This window comes from Molossus molossus, unplaced genomic scaffold (assembly GCF_014108415.1).
Source record: "Molossus molossus isolate mMolMol1 unplaced genomic scaffold, mMolMol1.p scaffold_m16_p_18, whole genome shotgun sequence".
NCBI classification, from domain to species: Eukaryota; Metazoa; Chordata; class Mammalia; order Chiroptera; family Molossidae; genus Molossus; species Molossus molossus.
The window spans coordinates 38,920,885-38,942,975 of NW_023425353.1; the positions used below are offsets into that span (position 1 = coordinate 38,920,885).

The following is a 22,091-nucleotide window of genomic DNA, read 5'->3' on the forward strand; positions in this document are numbered from 1 at the left end:
AGAGTTTGTCCTGGCTGGTTTGGCTCAGCGGCCTGAGGACCAGAGAGTCCCGGGTTCAGTTCCTGCTAAGGGCTTGTGCCTCCATTGCAGTTTGTCCCCGGCCCCAGTTGGGGTTGTGTGGGTGGCACCACTTGATATGTATCTCTCACATCAATGTTTCTCTCTCTCTCTTCCTCCCTCTCCCACCTGCTCTATCTGAAGATAAATGCAAGAATTCCTCAGATGAAGATAAAAATAATTTTTAAAAAAGTTAGGAAAGCCACGCCCTCTGTTTTTTTCTGTAAAGAGCAAAGTGAGCATTTGGAAATATTTATAATCATTCCAGCCTTATGGTTTGAAAGTATTTACTATGTTCCTAATCTCTACTATGGATGCTTTGGGTGTTATTTTGTATTTGATCTTGTTGGTCCCCCATATAAAGATTAAATGCTGCCTTGGTAAATCAAGAAAATTTATTCATAGTAGTAAACCACATATTCTCCATTCATTCATTCATTCTTTTATTCATTCAACAAATATTTGTTGAGTGCCTGTAATGTTATAATTAATGTTCTAGGTGCTAGGGATACAGAAATGAACAAAGCAGATAAAACCTCTACCTTATGTGTTTGTGTGGGGACTTATACCATACCATAACAGATAAATAAATTATCTAGTATGTTGGGAGATCATTATTTTTAGAGAAAAAACTTTGACTTTTTATAAACCTTTCTGTCAGGATCTATTGTGACTCTTCTGGTGGCTCCTATTTTTTAAAAAGTATTGAGTATGTTATAAGCAGATTGATTCTCTTCATTATATGAGTATTTGTATAAAAATAGACCTTTATAACCTCTTGGACAAAATGAGGCCTTCACACAGCTCCAGAAATGTATCTCATGGATAATTTGAATATATTTTAAAATAGTAGAACAGTAGGTGAAGAGGTTATTCAGTTTTGGTGGGAGGGAGAGGGTAGCATAGATCCCATAAGAATCTGTGGATCTAAAAGGGAAGGAATCTCTCTTGGGAAAAATGTTCCTACATATCACATGTTTTGTACAACATTAGGGGTTCAAAGATTCCATAAATTTCACCCATTACAGGTTAAGACCAGCTGTGCGGTGAGATGCAGATTTGAGAACAGATCAGCAGAGGGCTGGTAGAGCACCATACTCATGGCCCTTTCAATCGGACAGACCCAAGTTTGAATCTTGTTTAGACATTCAGTAGCTGTACAAAGTTGGAAAAGCCATTCAAATTCTCTGGGCCTCAGTTTCCTCATTTTCAAATGGAGATAACTGTGTTGACTTCAGAGAGCTGTGACAATGTATGAGTATGTGTGTACATCTTTAGGGACAGTGCCTGGCACACAGCAAGAGATGAGTAAATGTGGCGCTATTATTATTATTGACTGCTGTTATTATTTGTTTTTAGATTCCATGGACCCTGGCAACAAGACGGCTGTGTAAACCGCAAAAGGTCCCAAGAGGCCACCTGTCTCCCCTTACTCCCCACCACTCCCATCCTGCAGTACCACTATCTTCAAAATGAAGTTGCCAAGAGTTCTTACCCCAAAAGCCTCATCAAGGAAAACCCTTTCATTGAAAGCAAAGACTGTTGGGCTGATCTCCAGGGCGCTAAGCTCCATGGTGGCTGTGATGATGGATGATCTACTGGATGCTTGTTCATTGCTGAAAAACACAGCAACTCTCCTCACATTGGCTCCTGCATATGTCCGCTTGAAAACGTTCCGGGCCACAAACCTCATGGCACTGCCGAGGTCTCCGGCTTTGGCGGGGGTTTGGTATTTTATTTCAGAAAGAAGCTGGAGCAGTTGTTTCTTGCTATGGTAGCTGGACCAACGGATGAGATAGTTGGTGCCTGAGTCATAGGAAACCACAACAACTCTCGCTCCCACAGGGCAATTGTTCTCCCTGATGTTAAGGTCATTGACAATAGAAATGACAGCATCCCTCATTTCATTAAATCTCCGCTGTGTGACACCATAGGACTGGTCCAGGGCAAATACCAGTTCTGTTGGATACACTGGACACATTCCTACAAAAATGAAAAATGAGAAGTACTAAGTTATCTCACTGGATCAAAAGCCCTTCCCAAACCCTTTACTCCAGTAAGGTTGATTTTCACTGAAATGTAGGGAAATGCAAGTGTTACACAAAATTGTAGGCTGGAGGTACCTAATGTAAAGGAAGGGAGGGAATCTGCTTTGCTAGCATGAAAGTATTGCAAAAAGATGAGGCATTAATATTTGGCTACAAAAAGTGGAGACTTACAGCCTCCCTTTCCTGGTGCCCAGCAGAGTAGCTGGCAGATTTAATTCAAATTCATACAGTTTTATATGGCACTCACATGTACCAGGTTTTTGTTTTGTTTCGGAATTAAAGTGAGTGATGCCATACTTTGCGGTAAGCTCAAAGACCATGTGGGTCTACTTCAGCAGCCTCTAGGAGGCCAGGCCTTGAAGGTGACATAACCCCTTGAGTGGCAATGTCATCCCAGCGATCTAAGGCACCATGCAACACTGGAGAGACCATTCAGACAGGGTCAGGTTGACACGTGGTGGGTACTTAGTGAGATGAAAGATGTAGGTCAGAGGGAAGAAAGGAGACGTGGCTTGTCCAAGAATCTGGTGTCCATGGGTCCAGCAGCAAACAGGGCAATAGAATATGGTTCATCAGAGAACCCAGTCACTGAATCCATCCGCAACACGGGGCCTACTCCGTGAACAAACTGAGTTACAAGTCATGACAGGACCTAGAAAGAACAGTGGGAAGGGGCTGGAGGTTGGGGGTTACCATTTTACACTCTAGTCAAACATGAATTAAAACAGAATTAAGATGTCCTTTTTCCCCCACAGGGATGAGAGTTTCTTTCAAATGTGTCTTGTCAGAATGCAGCAATTATTTCAGCAAGAAAAATAGGATGGTAAGAATACTCACCTTTCCAACAAGCTATAAAAAATGAGAGAGAGAGAGGATTCAATTACATTTTTGGAACACAGACTAAAAATAATTCCAAACCATAAAATTTCAACAAAGCTTAATATTTGGTTTGACTCTAATTGCACCTGTGGCTAATGCCTAAATTACAGGAAGCCAAGGCTGAAGGATTGAGTAAGACGTACACAGAATTTTATTAATTAGTGACCCTTCCTGACCCTTTCTCCTTGTGAAATTCAGACTAGCAGAATTTTGGTTGAAATCTGAAACACTGGTCACTTGTCTTAGAAGCAGAATAGATGATCCTCTGATTAAATGGCAAGAGAGCTAAAATTCAATTTGTTTTGTATCTCTTCTTATAGCCTTCTGAGAGTCATCCAGCAAGGCAAGGCTAAAATATGGGGTTTATTTTCTTCCCCAGTGAACACCTTGGGAAGCTCTATTCTCCTGTAGAACTGTGAGGATTTCCAGATGAACTTTGTCTCAGCTAAAACATATAGCTCCCATGTTTGAATGATCTCCATATCTATAGAGAGAAGGGTAGCCCCCAACAGTTTCTCCTGAGCAAAATAGCATCTGGTTTCTCTAAGTGATTTACTCTGTCAGATGAAGCAGGAAAATACCCGTCAATCTTTAAGGAAGCACAGGCCTGATAATTTCCATGTTCATTTCTCTTGATTCAGTTCCTAGGAAGCAAATGAGTCACTCCAATGTATTAAAAGATTTTATTAGCCCTGACAATAAATTGGCCTTCCATTCTGCTGTCCACAGGCCAAGCTCCCCACATCAACCCTATGAACATCTTGTGTCTTGAGCCTCTGCCAGCAAAGAGCACAGATGACCCATAGCCTCCTCTGCCTCTCAAGGCCTGAAACAGATCCCTTTTTTCCTAACAGAGAACTTTTTATGTGTAACCTCCAGCCTGGTTATGAGACTAGAAGCACAGGTGCTGGAAATAGACACAACTGTCTGGGTTTGAATCTGGGTGGCTTTAGGTAAACTAGTTGACCTCTTTAAAAAAATTTTTTTTGATTGACTTTGTATGAGAGAGAGGAAGGGAGAGGGAGAGAGATAGAGAAACAATGTGAGAGAGAAACATGGATCAGCTGCCTCCTGCACTCCCCCTACTGGGGATCGAGCCTGCAACGGGGTATGTGCCCTGTCAGGAAATAGAACCAGCAACCTCTGGTGTGTGGGATGAGGCCCAACCAAATGAACCACACCAGCCAGGGCAAAACTAGGTGACTTCTTTTAGTGTGTTTCTCTTTAAATGTATTTTTCCTAAAAATCCTCTTTAATTATGCCTCCCCCTCCAAAACTAATTATTTGGGTCCTTTTGTTTTATTCTCAACCACACTCCTCTCTCCCTATTTCCCCCAGCCTCCTAGATCTTTTATTTTATTCTGGCATTCGGGGCCAGCCACCAGCTTAGGACCTGGTGCAGGATTTGAAGAGCAAACATGTTAGATCAGGAGTCCAGCACTGCAGGGCCTTGGTAATGTCATCTATAAAGTGAAGTAATCTGAACTGGCTCTAAAGGCCTGCACCCAAATCCTCATCTAAGATTCAAATTCTGCAATTCATGCTCACCACTCTGCCCTGACCCCCAAATTTCCTGGCTAACTCCTTTCATCCAGTGTTGGAAAACTACCCTCACACTCTCAACTGCCCTCCTCTGGCTCTCCCTTTGTCCTGTCCCTGTGGCCCAGGGCCTGTTCCTCACCTCCGCCCTCTGCTGGAGAGTCTTTGTACCCCACCCCCCCTTCCACAGGCCCCTCCCTTTCAGTCTGCTCTCCATTGGTTTCTTCTTGCTCCTTTTCTTTTTTTTTTTTTTTATCCTCACCCGAGGACATTTTTCCATTTTTTGTTCAGATAGAGCGGGAGGGAGAGAGAGGAAGAGAGAGAGAGAGACACATCCATGCGAAGGGACACATCGAGTGGCTGCCACCCACACGACCAACCAGGGCTGGGGACAAACTGCAACCGTCTTCTTGCTCCTTTTCAAGTGGCCCTTTGTCAGGACTTGCCATTTCCTGTCCTTTGGTCCCACCCCCCGTTAAAGTGTCTTCCTGGGTTCATTCTTTGGGGTTCTGTTTTCATCTCTTTAGATTCCCATTATTTGGAACCTCATCCATCCATGTGGCTCTAAAGAGCACAGACACTTGAGTGGCTTCAACATCTGAGTCTCCTTCCCTGGTCCTCACCTTTATTACAGCCCCATGTCATCAGCTGCCTGTGTTTCATTTCAATTTCGGGCCTACACAATGATCCTCTACTTAGAAAATGTTTCAAGGCATCACGTTTTCCTGCCATTGGTTTCCCTTCTCAACCCCTCCTTTGCCCCCTGACCCTCAGAGACACTGAGCCTCCTCCCCATCTGGCCTTACAGGGATTTTAAACTTGTTTTAGTTGTTGCTCTGTCCTTGCCAAGCACTTGCCATGGTTACATCTTCATCCAGTCTCCAGAAAAGAAGTCTCTGATTTTTCCATTTTGCAGTTTTCTGATTGTGATTATATAAGCATGATTATAAAGCACAATACAAACAAGAAGAATGATCACCTAAATTCCACCTCCCTAACACAATATGTTGTTACCCTTTTCTACCTTCATCTCTAGCACTTATTTCTATGCATATACATTTACCTCTATATAAACATAATAAGGGTCCAATTTAATTTTCTGATTTTTTAATGACAATATTTTTCATACTCTCATTGTCTTCATGAAAACCATATCTGCTTACTATTTTATCAGAAGATGATGCACCATAACGTAATTATTCCATAAGTGTAATGAGTATAAGTGTACAGTTATTTTGCTCTAATGAATATTTCAACAATCATCTGTACCTATAATTTTTTTTCTTGTTTTGCTTTATTTCCTTAGGATAAATTTGCAGAAATGACATTACTAGGTGTCTTCTACCTTATTTCCCCCTTCTTCATAACCAAAGCCAAACCCTCTATTTGTTGACTTCTTTATTCCTTTGCTGAAATTATTGTCTTGCCAGTCCCCATCACTTCCCCATAGTGGGATTCAATTAACCCCACCCAAGGAGCCTTTACCAACTAACTAACTAACTAACTACTGCCAAACTCCCATGTTCATCCCTTTAAAACCACATTCTCTCAGGCCTTTGAACATTATTGTTATATGAATGTGTGAGCACATTCACACACCATTTGAGTTGGTCTCTAATTATTTCCCATAGGCATGCTTTCTCTCCTGAATGAATTGCACCTCATGAGCTAAGTAAAACTATATGTCATTTACTCATACCCCTTTCCCCCCACCTTTGATGGGAGTTGTTCCCGCACAGGCACCCATGACAAGCCTGCCACAGTGAATTCAGCCGACTGACCCTGCATACCCACACTGCTTCCGTCCTAAGTGCCCTGCCCATCACAGATGCTCTTGTTCCCTGAGACACAGATACTCACAGCTGTGGTCCCGCACAAACTGAATCAGGTCACATTGCTATAAATAGAGAGAGAGAACAGAAACATGAGCACAGTGACCTTCAAGTGACCATACTTCTTTGCCAGCAGTTAGGTTGGTTTTTCTTTAATGAATAAGAAGATACATACCGAATATATAGGCTTCCCTGCTGTGCCTTTAGGGCCCTAGGAAAACAAAACCAGAGCAAGTTATTGGTATGTGAATTGGAGTCTTCGATGTCAAAACAAAAGCAAAGGAAAAAAATCTTCAGTTTTTTAAATTATTTTTTTAGTTAAACATGATGTTCTTGGGTACATTAATTTTATTTCAGAAAGACAGAAATCTTTGAATTTGACCCCATTTTGGTATTTTGGAGAATTTCCAAAATAGTGAAAGGCTACAAATATCTGTCAACATGGAAACAACCCACATGTCCTTTGATAGATGATTTGGTAAAGAAGATATGGGCCCTGGCTGGTTTGGCTCAGTGGTTAGAGCGTTGGCCTGCAGTCCAGAGAGACCCAGGTTTGGTTCCCGCTAAGGGCACGTATCTTGGTTGCAGTTTGTCCCCGGCCCTGGTTGGGTTGTGTGGGTGACAGCCACTCGATGTGTCCCTTTCATGTCGATGTTTCTCTCTCTTTCTCTTCCTCTCTCTCCCTCCCACTCTATCTGAACAAAAAATGAAAAAGTGTCCTTGGGTGAGGATAAAAAGAAGAAGAAGATATGGTACACAGGTATAACAGAATGCTACTCCGCCATAGGCAAGAAGACCGCCATTTGTAAAAACATGGATGGGTCTTGAGAATCTCAAGCTAAGTGAAATGAGTCAGATGAAAAATGTCGAGAACCATGTGATTTCACTCATATGTGGGATATAAAACAGAAAACAATAAGCAAACAAACAAGACAAACAAAAACTCAGACACAGAGAACAGTTTGATGGTTACCAGGAGGAAAGGGGGTGGGGGGGAGAAAAGGGTAAATGGGGTCAAATACATGGTGATGGGAAACCTTTCTTAAAAGCACAGCTGGCAGAGATCATTCAACTTTCCCTGAACGGGTGGATTACAAAGCTCTTTCCCCACTTAAATCAGGAGTATCAAGTTTTTTTGTTTTAGTGTCAGATCAATAAAGCTAAAGTCTGCCCAGAGTTTACTGAATTATTTAATTTCTTAAAGATATCTGTACTAAAGACATAACACTTAGAAGGCATTTCTCATCAGAAAACTTCAAATGGTAAACAGTAGACTTCCCAAAGTATGGCTGGAAGAAGAGGGATTTATTGGGAAGGCGGAGGCACAGGTTTATTAGGAACCTTTTAGGTGTTTAAAAAGCAGACAGCAGCCTATACCTTCTACATGTGTGAAAGAAACAAAGACAATTACATAGGAAAATGAGCATTACACAAAGGTAGAGCAGACACACGGAGGTCACAAATGCTGAGAGGTTATGTAAGAACGGAGTACAAGGAATTAGTGAGATTAATTAAAAAGGCAGTCCTTTCTTGCCAGCCTAAGCTTTTCTCTTCTCCCCTTCCTTTTTCCTTTTATCAGGATCAGGATTCGCCTTGGCAGCTGGTTCTCCACATGTTTGTGCACAAGGATCCCTTGAGGCAACTGGTGAATGCTAGGATGCTGGTTTCAGAAAATGCTATCACATGCTCATACTTGTACAAGTTCACTGGCTCCCCTGCTGCTCAACCATGAATGTCAGTGCAAGAATCTTTGTTCTAAATGGCAACTGTGTTATCTGTTCATCCATTCATCCAATAATCAGTTAAATGTCTGCTGAATGCTGAAGTGCCCCCCGGATGCTGCTGCTGTTAACCAGAACTACTGTGGCATCCATGATTCTGCCCATGAGAGAATAATTTGTTCCTGACCCAAATCAGGAAATCATGCACTAAATAATGCTGAGTCATATCCTTTCCTTCACAACTTATGGCAGTAGACAGAAAAGCATGCACAGCCACATAAACAGAGAGGGGAACAGCTTCTGGCCAACAAATAGAATAGGCAGTCCAGATCTTACAGAGGATCAGAACTGTAGGGAGTGTGTTCTAAAAGATTTAAGAGTAACTATGAACAAGTTTTTAAGCAGAGGTTGGGGATCAAGGGCCTGAGACAAAGAAGCCACGTTCTACCAGATCGGCAGGGCCAAGCACAAATCCAGGGAAATATGGGATCCCCCCACACCCACCCTGATGAGAGTTCCAGAATCTGAACAAGAGGTAAATCCAGACTGAGCCATATTGGCTCACAGACCAGATTCTCACCCACATGACTAAGAATACTTACCAGTTAATACAAAAGAAATAAAAGATTGTGTCAGAGTACCCGTTATAGGTAGATGATTCTCATAGTACTCTGCCTTCACCTGTGCACAAAATGCTCCCATCTTTTGTTTCTCTTATAAAGTCCCAAGTTAGAGGACCCCTCCAGGTAGTCGGAAAATATACATAATGCACAAAACAAGGTAAGCAGTCCTCCACTCCTTACGCAATGCTGCCTGTGCCACAGGTGTTGGAGTCCTCAGCTGACTGTGCTCATTAGGGGACAGAGACATGTATATAAATCATTACAATTACTCGAGAGAAACTAAAACAGAGATGTGGATATTTCATCAGAGGGAGATGAGCCTGACTCTGCCCAGGAACACTTCCACAGGTGACATTTCCCTTGTAATGAAATCACAGTGAAAAGCTGCAGTTAATATTTCCAAATACCTCTTGAGTTTACATGTTGAGGCTAGGAAGGCATTATTAACGGGTTTAGGAAACTCTATCAACTTGCCTAGCATAAGGGAACTTGGCCAACTTAAACTTGTATGAAGCTTATGCAATCCCATCCCTATTTTTAAAACACCAGTAAAAAATAACAGAAAGATCTAATATTTGCATTGAACTGTATAGTTTTCAAAGAGAGTTCACTTTTGACTGTGTGATCTTCTCAGCTACCTTTTGGTGGGGTTAGCACAGGGTACATCATTTTCATTTTAGAGGCACACTGAGAGATTCAGTGGCTGGCCCCAGGCCACACAGCTAGTAAAAAGCAGAATCTGGACCTGAATCCAGTGCTTCTGACTTTAAATTCTGTGCCCTTTCCATTGCACAGCCTAGAAAACAGAATAATGTATGTGACTTAGTTCTCATGGATATACTTACTGTCCGTCCAGGAGGGCCGTGAGGTCCTCGAGGTCCCCTTGCACCTTTCAAAGCTTCAGTGAGCTGTAGATAGAAATGTGTTACTTTCCACGTCATATAGCCATGGGACTACCTCAGTTTGAATGAGACCTTACAACTAAAAATAATTTTTAAAAGAAAGCAACTATTAATTCAAGACCAGTAAATTCCTTACTTGTACTATAAATAGCCATTCTTAACCATTGGTAAACATCCATTTCTCTCTTAGCCTCTTTATTTAGTGACACATTTTGCCCTGGTACTGGCTGTGCGTTTAAATCTAAATTAGTTATAAGCTAGGATTGGTGCTAAAAATATTAAAGCAAATATACTAGGGCACCCAGAGAGCTAATAAAAAACCTCCCACCTGCAAAGGATCAAATACAAGAAATAATTGCCCACATACATAAGAGGACATGGGAGGGCTATGTCGTTCCCTTACTGTAAGGTGATGGATATGGGTGCTAATAAAATATACCCAGCCAGATGGAAAGTATCTGTTGAATTGTATCTTTTTCATGCTGATAATGGCTACTGATATTATACCCAAACCTTAGAATGAAAGGACGCTTGCCTCAGCATTTTGTCTTTAAATAGCATAGCATTCTACTACTCTGCACTTCACTAATTAGAAGATGCCAACAGTCTTCCTCAAAATGAATACCCAGGTGACCTTGGTTATGGGTAGTGGAATTGTCAGAAAACCCTCAAAGACACAGTAGAAACATGTCAGCTTCATTTCCACTCATAGGATCAATATTCTGGGCTGTAGTGTGGGCCTTAGAAGACTGGATGACACTGACAGTCCTTGGAACAGTCAGTTATCAACCTGTAAATGTTTATAACCACAGAACCACAGGCTTTCAGAGCTGAAAATGACCTTTGGTGTCATTCCATTCAACTCTCCTGTTGTAGAAACAGAGACTCTGCAAAGAGGTGTTGAAGATCACACAGCTAGGAAGTAACATTTCAGATGTCCTTTGGATGAATAAATAACCCACATTTACTATTACTACATAAAAACCAGAGTCTTTCAAAGAAACATGTTTTATTTCTGGATTGTAGGCCACTTACTCTTTGTCCCCTAAATCCTTTGGGTCCAGGCCCCCCAGGAATTCCAGGATTGCCAACTTCACCCTGAAGATTCAGAGGTAAGAAATCAATTGAAAACATTTGCTATGAAGAAATAAAAATAATTCTCTCCAACCCAAAACCTAATTGATCTTATACCTATACCAGATATTAAACACTAAAAGTCATCCTCCCCTATCATTCGGAACTAAGTCATCGACACACTTAAATATTCTACAAACGATTTTAAATTTTCTAATATAAATATTTATGTATAATTGTATGTAATGGCTACCTAATCAGTTAATTGAAATATCTAAAAAAATGCTTGAAAATCAGGCAAAACCTATGGGACATTGACTACATAAAATACTAAATAGGGAATTACTTCCTAAATTTATGAATCATTTCTGAAAAAGTTGAAGGTAAAAAAAAAAAATTTACTCTGACTTTAGTAGGACTAATTTTAGCACTTACTTATCGATATGCAATGCATAGCTTTCTCCCTGGTCAGTAAATCACAAAATTGTTCCTCTTGTCCTAACAGTCATTTACATAGCCCTTGCTTATACCCTTTTCTACCTAAGGAAAGGATCTTTTTTGCTAATTCATTAATTAAAAGCACTTTTAAAGGGATTTAATATTGTCTCTCTTCCTATAGTTGATTTGACTTGCTTAATTAGACACTTTTTAAAATCCATACTCTAAATTTTATTCTGAGCATCAACTATATGGGAGACACTCTTCTAGACAGGACACTTAAAGAAAACCTCATGCCCTGGCCGGTTTGGCTCAGCGGTTAGAGCGCCCGCCTGCGGTCCGGAGAGACCCGGGTTCGGTTCCCGCTAAGGGCATGTACCTTGGTTGCAGTTTGTCCCCGGCCCTGGTTGGTCGTGCGGGTGGCAGCCACTCGATGTGTCCCTTTCACATCGATGTTTCTCACTCTCTCTCTTCCTCTCTCTCCCTCCTACTCTGTCTGTACAAAAAATGGAAAAATGTCCTCGGGTGAGGATAAAAAAAAAAAAAGAAAACCTCATTACATAATTTCAGTGTCCAAAACAGATATAACACGACCTACTCTGGCTGAAATGGAAGGTGTGTCTGGGTCTAGAACATGGAGATGGATTTCAGTCTGGTAGGTGATGAGAATTTTGGAGATGTTTGATCAGGAGAGTAACAAAATTAAGGCTATGCCTTGGGGAAAAAATCAAGTAACAGCAGTGTTTGGGATTAACTGAAGCAGGGACAAGTGGAAAGTAGGAGACCAATAAGAAGAATACGATAATCTTTCAGATGAGAAGGAATAAAGGCCACATATTTGAAGGGCAATAGCTGAAGCCAGAAGTTTTGAATGAGATCACTGAGGCCGAGAAATCAAGAAGGAGACAAAGGACTAAACACAAGAGGATACCTAAAGGTAGGGTCTAAAGACAAGAGACACCAGGCAATGAAGGACAGGACAATCTTCTCCAACTTAAAGATTCATAGGGTTAAGTAAGGTCCTTTTTCATAAAACCCAGGCAAAATGCCTTGCTTTTTGTTTGTTTGTTTCGTTGAGATCTAGAAGCGTATCTCCATTCTTAAATAAGAGGTTAGGATCATGGCAATTTCAAAAGGTCGCAGGCACAATACCTTTTCCCCCATATCTCCAGGAAATCCTCTTGGGCCCTATGATTTTCAGCAGGAAACATAAATTGATTAATACAACACTTCCACAGTATGATCATTTTTTCTTTATTGTTTAGGTTTGATTCATCAATTAAAGAAATAATTGTTTCCCATACTTACCTGTGCTCCTTTTTGTCCCATGTGACCGTAGCCTGGGATGCCATAATCTCCCTGTGAACATATCAGTTCATTTCAATTTCTCAAAATTGAAAATTAACTGTCGTCTATACTGGAGAGATTATAATGTCAGGAGAGAAGCACTGGGGACTATCATGTAGAGGGGGCTTAAATCAGTGGCCTTGAACTCTGGGAACATGCTAGTTGTTGGGTTTTCCTCACTTTCTGGTATGAGCCTGCTACTTCTTTGGCCAGCTCCACTCTGCAAACATGCAGAAAGCAGAGAGATGGTCATTCAGGACTTCCAGAGTCAGTGGCTGTTACTTGCCTGGAAAATTAGGAGCTGGTCTAAAGGGCATGGGTGAGGAATCCCCTCCCCACAAAAGAATTATAAATGGCCAATAGACATATGATAAAATGTTATCCTTACAAGTAACCAAAAAAAAAAAAAAAATGCAATTTGAAACAGTAATGAGACACTATTTTTTTGTGAATAAAATTGGTAAAGATAAAAATAAGAAAGTGACAATATCCATTGTTGGTATGGATGCCCTGAAGTGAGCATTCTTCTGCATAACACATGGGTGCATATGTCATTGGAATTTTCTCAAGGGCGCTCTGCAATAGAGTTCAAACCTTATTTGGATGTGTACATAATCTTTGACCCAGCTGTGCTACTTCTAGAAATTTCTATGGAGAAACGAATTATGGCTTTGTTCAAAAAATTTAATTAGGTACAGGAATGTTTATTTCTGTGCTGTTTATGACCATAAAAAAAACAAAAACAATCTAAATGTCCAGCCGTAAAAAAAAAAAAAAAGGATCTATTACCCTAAGAGCTGGCATGGAGGGACCTGGAAAACATTATCCTAAGTAAAATAAGCCAGTCAGAGAAGGACAAATATCACATGACCTCACGTACATGTGGAATCTAATGAACAAAATAAACTCATGAATAAAATAAATCCAGAGGCTTGAAAACATGGAAAAGACTGATGATTCTGGAGGTGTGGGGGCAGGGAGGAACAGATTAACCAAATAACCTTATATGCATAAGCCATGGACACAGACAACAGTGTGGTGAAGGCCTAGGGTGGCGAGGGGCCTTGGGTGGATGGTGGCAATGAGGGAAGAAAAGGCGGGACATCTGTGATATTCTTAACAATAACGATCAAAAAATAAATGTCCAATAATAAGAGATTGGTCAAATGAACTAAGGTACATACATTCAATGGAATATTTTGAAGTTGTTAAAAGTGATGTTGAAGGGAAATGTAATGATATGGAAATAGACTCCTGATACACTGTTAACAGGAAAAAATAAAGTGATTTTTAAAAAATATTAATGATAAATATCTCAGAATGGTGGGATTATAAGTAATTTTTTTTCTTCCCCATTTCCCATCTTTTATGCTTGGTATGTTTTCTATAATATCTATGCATGACAATTGTAATAAACATCATTTTTAAAAAGCAATAAAAAAATTGTTCCTATATTGCTTGCTCCATGAACTGAGACCCTGGTACAGCCAGAACCACTAACATAGATGCCCATTTCTTGGCCCTGTTCCCCTTTTCTTGCTGTGGCCCTAGGGTTTGGCAAGAAGGCGAGAAAAATGGGCAGTGCTGTTTTTCAACTGACCTAGGTCTATATGGCCATATTGGTTGTTAAAGTACCGAAATGCCTGTTCTAACTTATCCATTACACTCTGCATGCCCCCCGGCCCTCTGGCTGTTCTCCCTCACTTTCACAGACTAGCTATAGAATGAGAGCTGCAGGGGATGGCAGAAGTCCCCACATCTACCTAGGAGGTGCTGAAATACCTGCACCACCCCAGATGGTGTCAGTCCCCTTTTCTTCGCCTCAAATTCAGCACGTGGAGCTGGGAAAGGGTAAGGGTCCTGAAACCTCATACCTGTCTTCCTCGCTGTCCAGCTTGCCCCACTGGCCCAGGAGCTCCAGGAACTCCAGGTTCTCCCTAGTAAATGGAACAAGAAGAGCTTCAGACTGGTGAAATCAAACCTAGCTCCCACCATGTGAAGCTCTGACCACTAGACGGGGAGACAGGGTCCTCCATGAAGGTTCAATGCTAAGTAAGGAGATGGGGCGTAGAAAACAAATAAGGATCTTCCCAAAGGCAAGCAGGAAACATCAGCAGAACCCATGGCTGGACGCAAAGACTGCTTTCCCTGGAGAAGCAAGGGTGGAAAATGTACTCTAGGGAAAGTAGTCCTTTTGCCCATCCAACGGTATTCTTGTGGTGGAAAATAAACCACTGAACCTGGTAGGTGTGGTCCTGGTTGGAAGGAGAGACAACAGACAGGCAATTCTAAATGAGTGTGATAACGTTCAGGATGTTGTGGCAGCAAAGGGACGGGGAATCTAAATTAGATTCGGTGGGGCTGGCAGGCTGGCCGCCTGAACACAAGGAGCATGGATGCTGAGGTTTGAGGAAAGAGTTGTGTGAGCTGGAAAAAGGATCAAGTGAGGAGTGAGAATAAGCCAGGTAGAGGGAAGGCATTGGTGAGAAGCCCGGGGCAGACATGCCGAGGAGAGGAGCTATGTAAACAAAGTAAACCAGCAAAGGGCCTTCTAAGCTACTCTGAAGTCTGGAGATTTTCCTAAGGGTTCTGGGGGAGTTAAGACTGGCTACATAATTTGTGGGGCTCAGGTCTCCTGTTCAAATAGTAAGACTTTCACAATGGTGACAACACAGCATTAAAACCAAGTATGGGTCCTTCTAAGCTAAGCCCCCTGGATGACCTGACTGGTTCCAGACCACTGAGCAGGTCCTGGTTTTAAGCAGCAGGGTGAGATTCTGAATAGGCCAATAGTTTGCTCTCTGACAATCTCCAACAGAGCCACCTCAGCGAAGGTAGGTTGAGTTAGACAGGTAACCACATGCACAAGTAGATTTGAGTTGACACACCCTTCCCAATTTCCTCCTTTCTCGGCCCAACTTGGCCGCTATGTTTTTCAGAGTTGTTTTAGGATGAGTGAGATCACTGTGTCTCTCCTAGTAAAATGGGACAGATTCATGGAGAGGTAAGCAGTTAACTCTCAGTGGGAGGAAAAGAATGTGTTAGCATCATACTGTTGTCTGTGTCAGTGAGTTTGCTTGTTTGTTACCAGAGGAGAAGAGAAGCAAGGGGGTCAAATATATGGTGATGGAAGGAGACTAAACTTTGGTGAGCACACAATGCAATATACAGACGGTGTATTATGGAACTGTAAGCTTGAAACTTATATAATCTTACTAACCATGATCACACCAATAAAGTTAGTAATACATACATAAATGAAACCTGTTAGCAAAAAGATGGTAGGTGGTTGATGGTGCTTGGATTCAAACATAAGGAATAAACATGACAACCAGGAAAAGAATGAAGATATGTTTTCTTTCTGTACTTAAAATCTATAAGAAATCACATACTTTTTCCCCCCAAAGTCCAGGTCTTCCAACACTCCCTTCAGCTCCCACTGGCCCAGGAGAACCCTGAAAGAAAATGGGGAATTCAGTACTGCAGCAATTCTTAGAAACCCATTAGATTATTTCTGCTTCTCTTCGTGTCATGTCCAACAACGCCTTGCTTTCTTACAAGAAACCCAGTCACCCAGGGGAGAGAGACATCTGGGCTGAAACCAGATGACTCAGGCTACAGTACTAGTTAGAGGACCATAAATCTCCATCTGCAAGGACACCACTGTCCATATGGGGTCTTAGTGAGAAACAGAAAAGGCACCTTTGCCTCCACACACATTATTGCTGAATGTGACAGATGTGTTGTAACGCACTTTGTTGAACAGACACCGTGCCGTCATCGGCACACTTGTGCATGGCATGATGCACACATACAAAACGGTGTGCAGAATGGGTTTCAGTCTTCCAAACTGAAAATGGGCAAAAATGTCTTTCACGAGCATGCTGGGAAGATAACTGAGCAAACCCTGGTCTCTCTGGCCTTCTGAACTCTCACCAGTTGAGCTGAAGAAATGAAGATTCAGAATATATTTCATATGAATCCTTCATCATCCAAACACGCATTACTCACTGTCAAAAACTCAGGAACCGAACAGATTCAGAGGGCATATTCGAAGCTAAACTTGGGAATTAAATAAATCTGAGTGGTAAGGGATCTTTGTAGAGACAACTTCAAACATCTACAGTCAATGGAGATCTGCATGGCCCAGATCATTTTTAAAAGTTAGAAAAACCAGAATAATGCACTAGGTTTTGAAATGTACATGAGTCAGTAATATTTGTACTCTTCCTAATGGTTTGTCCAGGCTGATACCACGGGTCTGTGTCTGAGCACAACCCCGGTGAAGGAGACAGAAGTGCTTAAACCCTGCACAAGGACTGTGCACTCTGCTAAAAATGTGTCCCAAATGGGCCCCAGGTTCATTCAATAGTGAAATACTCTCCATATAGATAATATTAAGTAATAAAGATGTTTCTGAAGTAAGAGGAAAATAAAGATTAGAGACAATTGACTAGCATTTCTGAGTCACTCACCTGAGGTCCTTTGTGGCCCTGGCTCCCCTTCTCTCCTTTCCTGCCAGGAATTCCATGTAACCCCTTTTGTGGAAACAAAAGAAGCACAGTGCAGTGAAGTCAGTGAGAAACAGTGCAGTGAAGTCGATGAGAACTTACTTTCTTCAAGTGTGTTTATGACATACCCATGTCAAAGCATGGGAAAGCAATGGTCTAACCCTTCAAGCAGCCTTTAAACTCTGAGATTAAGTATTACTTAGAAGAGGGATTGAGGGGAGACCCACCCTCAGGGGTACAAATCTTATTGAAGAATTCCCAGCTTGGGTATAAATCCTTCATCCTTCTCTTACAGGGAGACATGGAAAAAAGATCAAAGAGAGAAATAAAACCCATGGAAAAAGGACTAAGATACAAGCAATGGTCAGATGGCTTCTTTTATGGGGTAGGTTCCCTGGGCCAAAGTGCTTTTAAATGTGTAAACTAGAAAGCAAAGTTGGTTTGAGTTAGTGCAAAAGGACGTGTTAGCAGCAGATCCCGTCAGAGGAATAAAAGCACATTTTCTGCCATATTTACCATCCAATCCATGGTTCCCATTTGGTTCTATCAGAAAGAACACTAGAGGTGCCAGTAGTGTTTTCCACTACGAAAGCACCAGCAATAAAATGGCCCTGGCTGCCCCGTGAAAATGGTGGTTGGAACCACTGGGCTGGGTTCACTGCCTAAGTACCAAAGGACCCTGGAGTAGCTGAGGTAATGTCACCTCTCTCCTCACAAAGCCTGGGAATGGATCTAGGTTGGTCCTGTGATTATTTAATCTAGAGAATCTGCTACCTGGTAGCTTGGTTCAGGGACCTCAGAACCACTCAAGAGAATCCCAAATCTCAGTTTAGTATTAATAATCTGGAACTTTCTAGAAGAAAAGTAAACTCTTGAAAAGGTCTTAGAATGGACACATCTACACAGGCCCTTCCAGACAAGCTCGGGCTGAGAGTGGACTCCATGGGCGGCTAAATACCTCCATGTTCAAAGCAATTCTCTAGGAATGACCCTAGCATCTTTCTGACATGTAAGGGAGACAGACACATCCTGACTCCAATGCCCACATCACTGATGAGATAACTAAGAAAAAATACAAATGGCGCACACAAAGCCCTATCAGTGAAGTTCTAGAAACACTGTCACCCGCTGTGGAGTTAGCTTTAGGTGAGTTGAATAACAGCTTCCAATTCCTAACTTTCTTTCATGGGAATCTGCCTGTAGGACCCCAGTTAAGAAGAGCCAACTTGTTGATCCTGAGATTGATTACTAATATAATATTAAGGTCTTAATAATCCATTATTACTAACATGCGGACGTAATAGCAGGTGGGCACAAGAACATGCCTTTATCAGTGAACTGCTAATGTAGGAGCAGGCAGATGGAGCAAATCTCCCCATCATGATGGGGAATGTAGAATTCCAGAGACATGTACCATGGGGGACATGTGGGAGTAGATCACACACGTCTCAGTTATTTATTTTCATACAGAACAACCTGCCATCTTCCCATCAGAACAACTCAGTATTATTTCCCCACATTTATGAAATATTCCAACACACCTGTGGGCCTTGTAATCCTTCAGCTCCTTGTATACCTGCAGGTCCAGGACTTCCCGGCTCCCCCTGATGAATGAGAATTTTCAGAGTAAAGGTTTTTTCTAGACAGTTCTCATACAGATCTTCTCTTTTTAGTTCCTAGTACTATAGTACACAAAGGTTGTTTCTTATTTTAGTAAAGAACTTCATTCTATTGCAGTCCATTCCCAGTGCATGTGGAAAGCATCCAAGTACACAGCACCTGGGATTGCACACGTTCTCTTTTCCATGAAGAGTCTGCAAAGAAGGCTTTGTCTTAGGTCAGGCAGCTGAACTGATCCCCTCTCCCTTCCTCGTCAGTGGGGATCATGTCCAATGCTAGGCACTTCCTACAGCATCCTTGTCAAATGCTCACTCATTCCCAGTACCTTTGCATGTCAGAATCTGCTTGGCCTCATCTGTCACAGAGAACAGATAACAAAGGATACTCACCGGAGCACCAAGGTGCCCCCTTTGGCCTTCTCTTCCCTGGGAGAGAAAAGGCAAAGTGTTAGTGTCTGGGTATCTGGATGGAGGTTCCTTAGAGACAAATCAACCTATCTCATTCTCTGATAGACATATAAGTAACAAGCAGCTCAAAGAAATGGCTTCCATGAGGCACTTTCCAAAGACCAGTTCTCACAGTAGGCATTTACTGAAGGATTAACATTTGGGGGATTGATTGCAAACCAATCTGAAAAGTCATTATAGACCCACCTCCAGTCTGACAACCTCTGACAATTACCCAGGGGGCTGTTGAAGAATCAAACCATCCTGAAGAACCTGTCTTCTACCTTTTCTCCCTAGAAAGTCCCACAAAGCACTCATCAGAGGCTTCCTGTGTGAGAACAACCTGTGACTCACCCATCTCTGTCCAGGACCCTGACTGTGTCTTAGGGGATTGTGGAAAATGGTTAGATACAGTGCTTCATAAGGGCCCATTGGGGTTTTGTTTTCATGGAATCCTACAAGGAGGAAAAGACTGATGAGGACTGTTCAACCATGTTGTGGTCCAAATGGCACCTCCAGGTTCATCTGAGAAAAACCAGGCTGATCTCCAAAGCTGAAATCAGTCTGCATCTGTGCAGAAGTGATTTCACATTGCTAGCTCAGGCTCTCCACCTACTGGCTGTCTTCGCCACACCCTCTCCTTCCCAGAGGGCAGCCTAACTTCCTTTCCACTCAACAGCAACAATAAGGTCCGGGCTCTCACCTGTTCTCACCTCCGCACCTCCCACCCCCGCCTCTTTGAGAGAGTCGTGGAACATCTGAACCATCAATTTACTTTGTGTTTTGATAAACAACTATGATTACTTTAGGTACAAAACAATGCTATTAAAAATTCCATTCGTTTATTTGTTCGTTTGTTTATTCATTCATTCATTCACTTCCTGCCCTTTAACGCCTGTGTGGCACCAAGTATTTGCACAATAAACGTTAGTCAGGGTGGATAAGAGCCCAGACTCTGGAGTACACAAGTCTTGGTTCAAACTTCGATCTACCACTTACTACCTATCTTGATCCTGGGCAAGTTGCCCAAGGTTCCTTGATTTTTCTCATCCGTGGATATAATAGCATCTACCTCATAGGTTTATTATGAGGATTAAATAAATTAATACTTGAAAGTAATGTAATCAGGATCTGGCATAAAATAGATTCTATAGAAGTATAAATAGATATTATCATTAGTATTGTAAGTATTCTGTGTGTATGACAGGCAAAAGACAGTGAACCTGGAATGTGATTTTAAATGCTCTGGTTCTCAGTACATTATCTTTATTTTTTGGCAACAGTCAGTGCAACAATTAATTTACATAAGTTGAAATTGTGTTTTCAGAATTTGTCATCCACTTAAGATTCTCTGACCCTCATAGAGAAGTCTGACCTTCACTGGAAGTCGGAGAGAGGATAGAAACGCTAGGTGTTCCACATTGCCTTATTTACTTCAGGAGAGAAGAGGTTAAAAAGGTGGAGATACGTAGGGAAGTGGATGAAGATGGGGAGGGAGGCTGAGAACCTACTGTCCCTGGAGTGACGCAGAACAGTGATTTTTCAACCTTTTTCATCTCACGGCACACATAAACTAATCACCAAAGTCTGTGGCATATCAAAAAATATTTTTTTTTCTGTTCTGACAAAAAATAGGTATAATTTTGATTGATTTACAAGAAAAAAAAATAAGTAATTACCTACCCTTTTGCTCCAAAGTGATTTGTTTAAAAAAAATCAGGTGCCTATACTTGTATATAAGGATTTCTGGTACCAAAAATTAACCAATCAGATGCAAATGTATTATGCAATGTGACCAGTAAGATGCAACCCTATCGTATGACCTATACAGTTACAGTTAAAGAAAGGGCATTTGTACCAAATGCTATTGCTGTGTTGGCTGTTGTTATTTTTTATTTGACAATCTAAGGGAAAAGATGTCAGTGCCCTTGACTAAATAGTCAGGTGTTGTATGTTTTAAAAATTCTTATGTCACAGGGGTTGAAAATCGCTCACTCCCCAGCCCTACCATCTCCTTTTTAAAAGTGCCTGGTTCACACTGGCCACTTTGGCTCAGCAGTTGGAGCGTTGGCCCACGGACCAAAGAGTTGCAGGTTCAATTCCAGTCAAGGGCATGTTCCTCGGTGGTGGTTACGTCCCTGGCCCTGGTCAAGGTCGTGCGGGAGGCAACCAATTGATGTGTCTCTCTCACATCGATGTTTGTTTCTCTCTCTCTCTCACTCTACCTGAAGATAAATGGAAAAATATCCTTAGGTGAGGATTAAAAAAAGAGTACCTGATTGACCTTGACAGTTACAAAGTTATTCCAAACTGAAAGTATTTTCTCTTAAACCAACAAAAATACATTGTTAGCTTTAAAATGTATAGCATTTAGCTCATCTTGCTGCCCTCTTGATTCTTCTGATTCATTTCAATTTTCTCTTGTGGAAAAGAGGGCAAAGTCCCAAATTATTTTACCAGAAGTACTGGGAAGCCTAAGCCATTCTACTGTGGATTCTTTCCCTTAAGAACTATGATTCAAGATAAACAAAGACAAGAAGAAATTAAAACACATTTATCTGCTATCTGTCCCAGAGAGAAAGGCAATCAGCCAAGCCTTGTAAATGATGAGATTACAAAATTGTCATGAAATAAAAAAGCCAAGTATTTTCTGCTCCCTCTTAAGGAAAATTCAGAGTCAGATCCAGGACGTTGTGCATTATTCTTTTTTTATGATCTCCATGCTGAGCACCTGATAAAGGGATTTCTCACACACTGTCAATATTATCTCTAACTTTAGTAGCCCACAAAGAAAAAAGTGATTTCTTGGTTGTTCACTAAAAAGAAGAGAAAACCTAATCTCATGGTTTTAGGCTTGATATTATATAAAGTGACACTACCACTCATCACCAGTGTTTGGGTTCATTCAGGAAGAATTTATCTGTGTTTCTTCTTTCCTCCTGGCCATATATGAAGAGCATTTACCTAGTTCTTAATATTCTTATATACGCTCGGAGGTGCTAAGCTACTGGAGGAGGGCTTTTGTGTTAAAGTCATTGACTCCCCAAAACAATC

General features: G+C 41.5%; 1 protein-coding gene across 1 annotated transcript in view; it reads right to left on the reverse strand.

The window, feature by feature from the left end:
• COL6A5 (collagen type VI alpha 5 chain) overlaps positions 1 to 22,091 on the reverse strand; it is a 107,340-nt gene that overhangs the window by 41,784 nt on the left and 43,465 nt on the right. The window contains exons 20-32 of the mRNA XM_036267158.1: positions 18,981 to 19,016; positions 18,513 to 18,575; positions 16,936 to 16,998; positions 15,853 to 15,915; positions 14,335 to 14,397; positions 12,422 to 12,472; positions 12,266 to 12,301; positions 10,637 to 10,699; positions 9,545 to 9,607; positions 6,531 to 6,566; positions 6,384 to 6,420; positions 2,943 to 2,954; positions 1,553 to 2,040 (exon numbers count right to left, since the gene is read on the reverse strand). Coding sequence (XP_036123051.1) covers positions 1,553 to 2,040; positions 2,943 to 2,954; positions 6,384 to 6,420; positions 6,531 to 6,566; positions 9,545 to 9,607; positions 10,637 to 10,699; positions 12,266 to 12,301; positions 12,422 to 12,472; positions 14,335 to 14,397; positions 15,853 to 15,915; positions 16,936 to 16,998; positions 18,513 to 18,575; positions 18,981 to 19,016 — 1,074 coding nt within the window. The remainder of the gene's footprint in view (positions 1 to 1,552; positions 2,041 to 2,942; positions 2,955 to 6,383; positions 6,421 to 6,530; positions 6,567 to 9,544; positions 9,608 to 10,636; positions 10,700 to 12,265; positions 12,302 to 12,421; positions 12,473 to 14,334; positions 14,398 to 15,852; positions 15,916 to 16,935; positions 16,999 to 18,512; positions 18,576 to 18,980; positions 19,017 to 22,091) is intronic.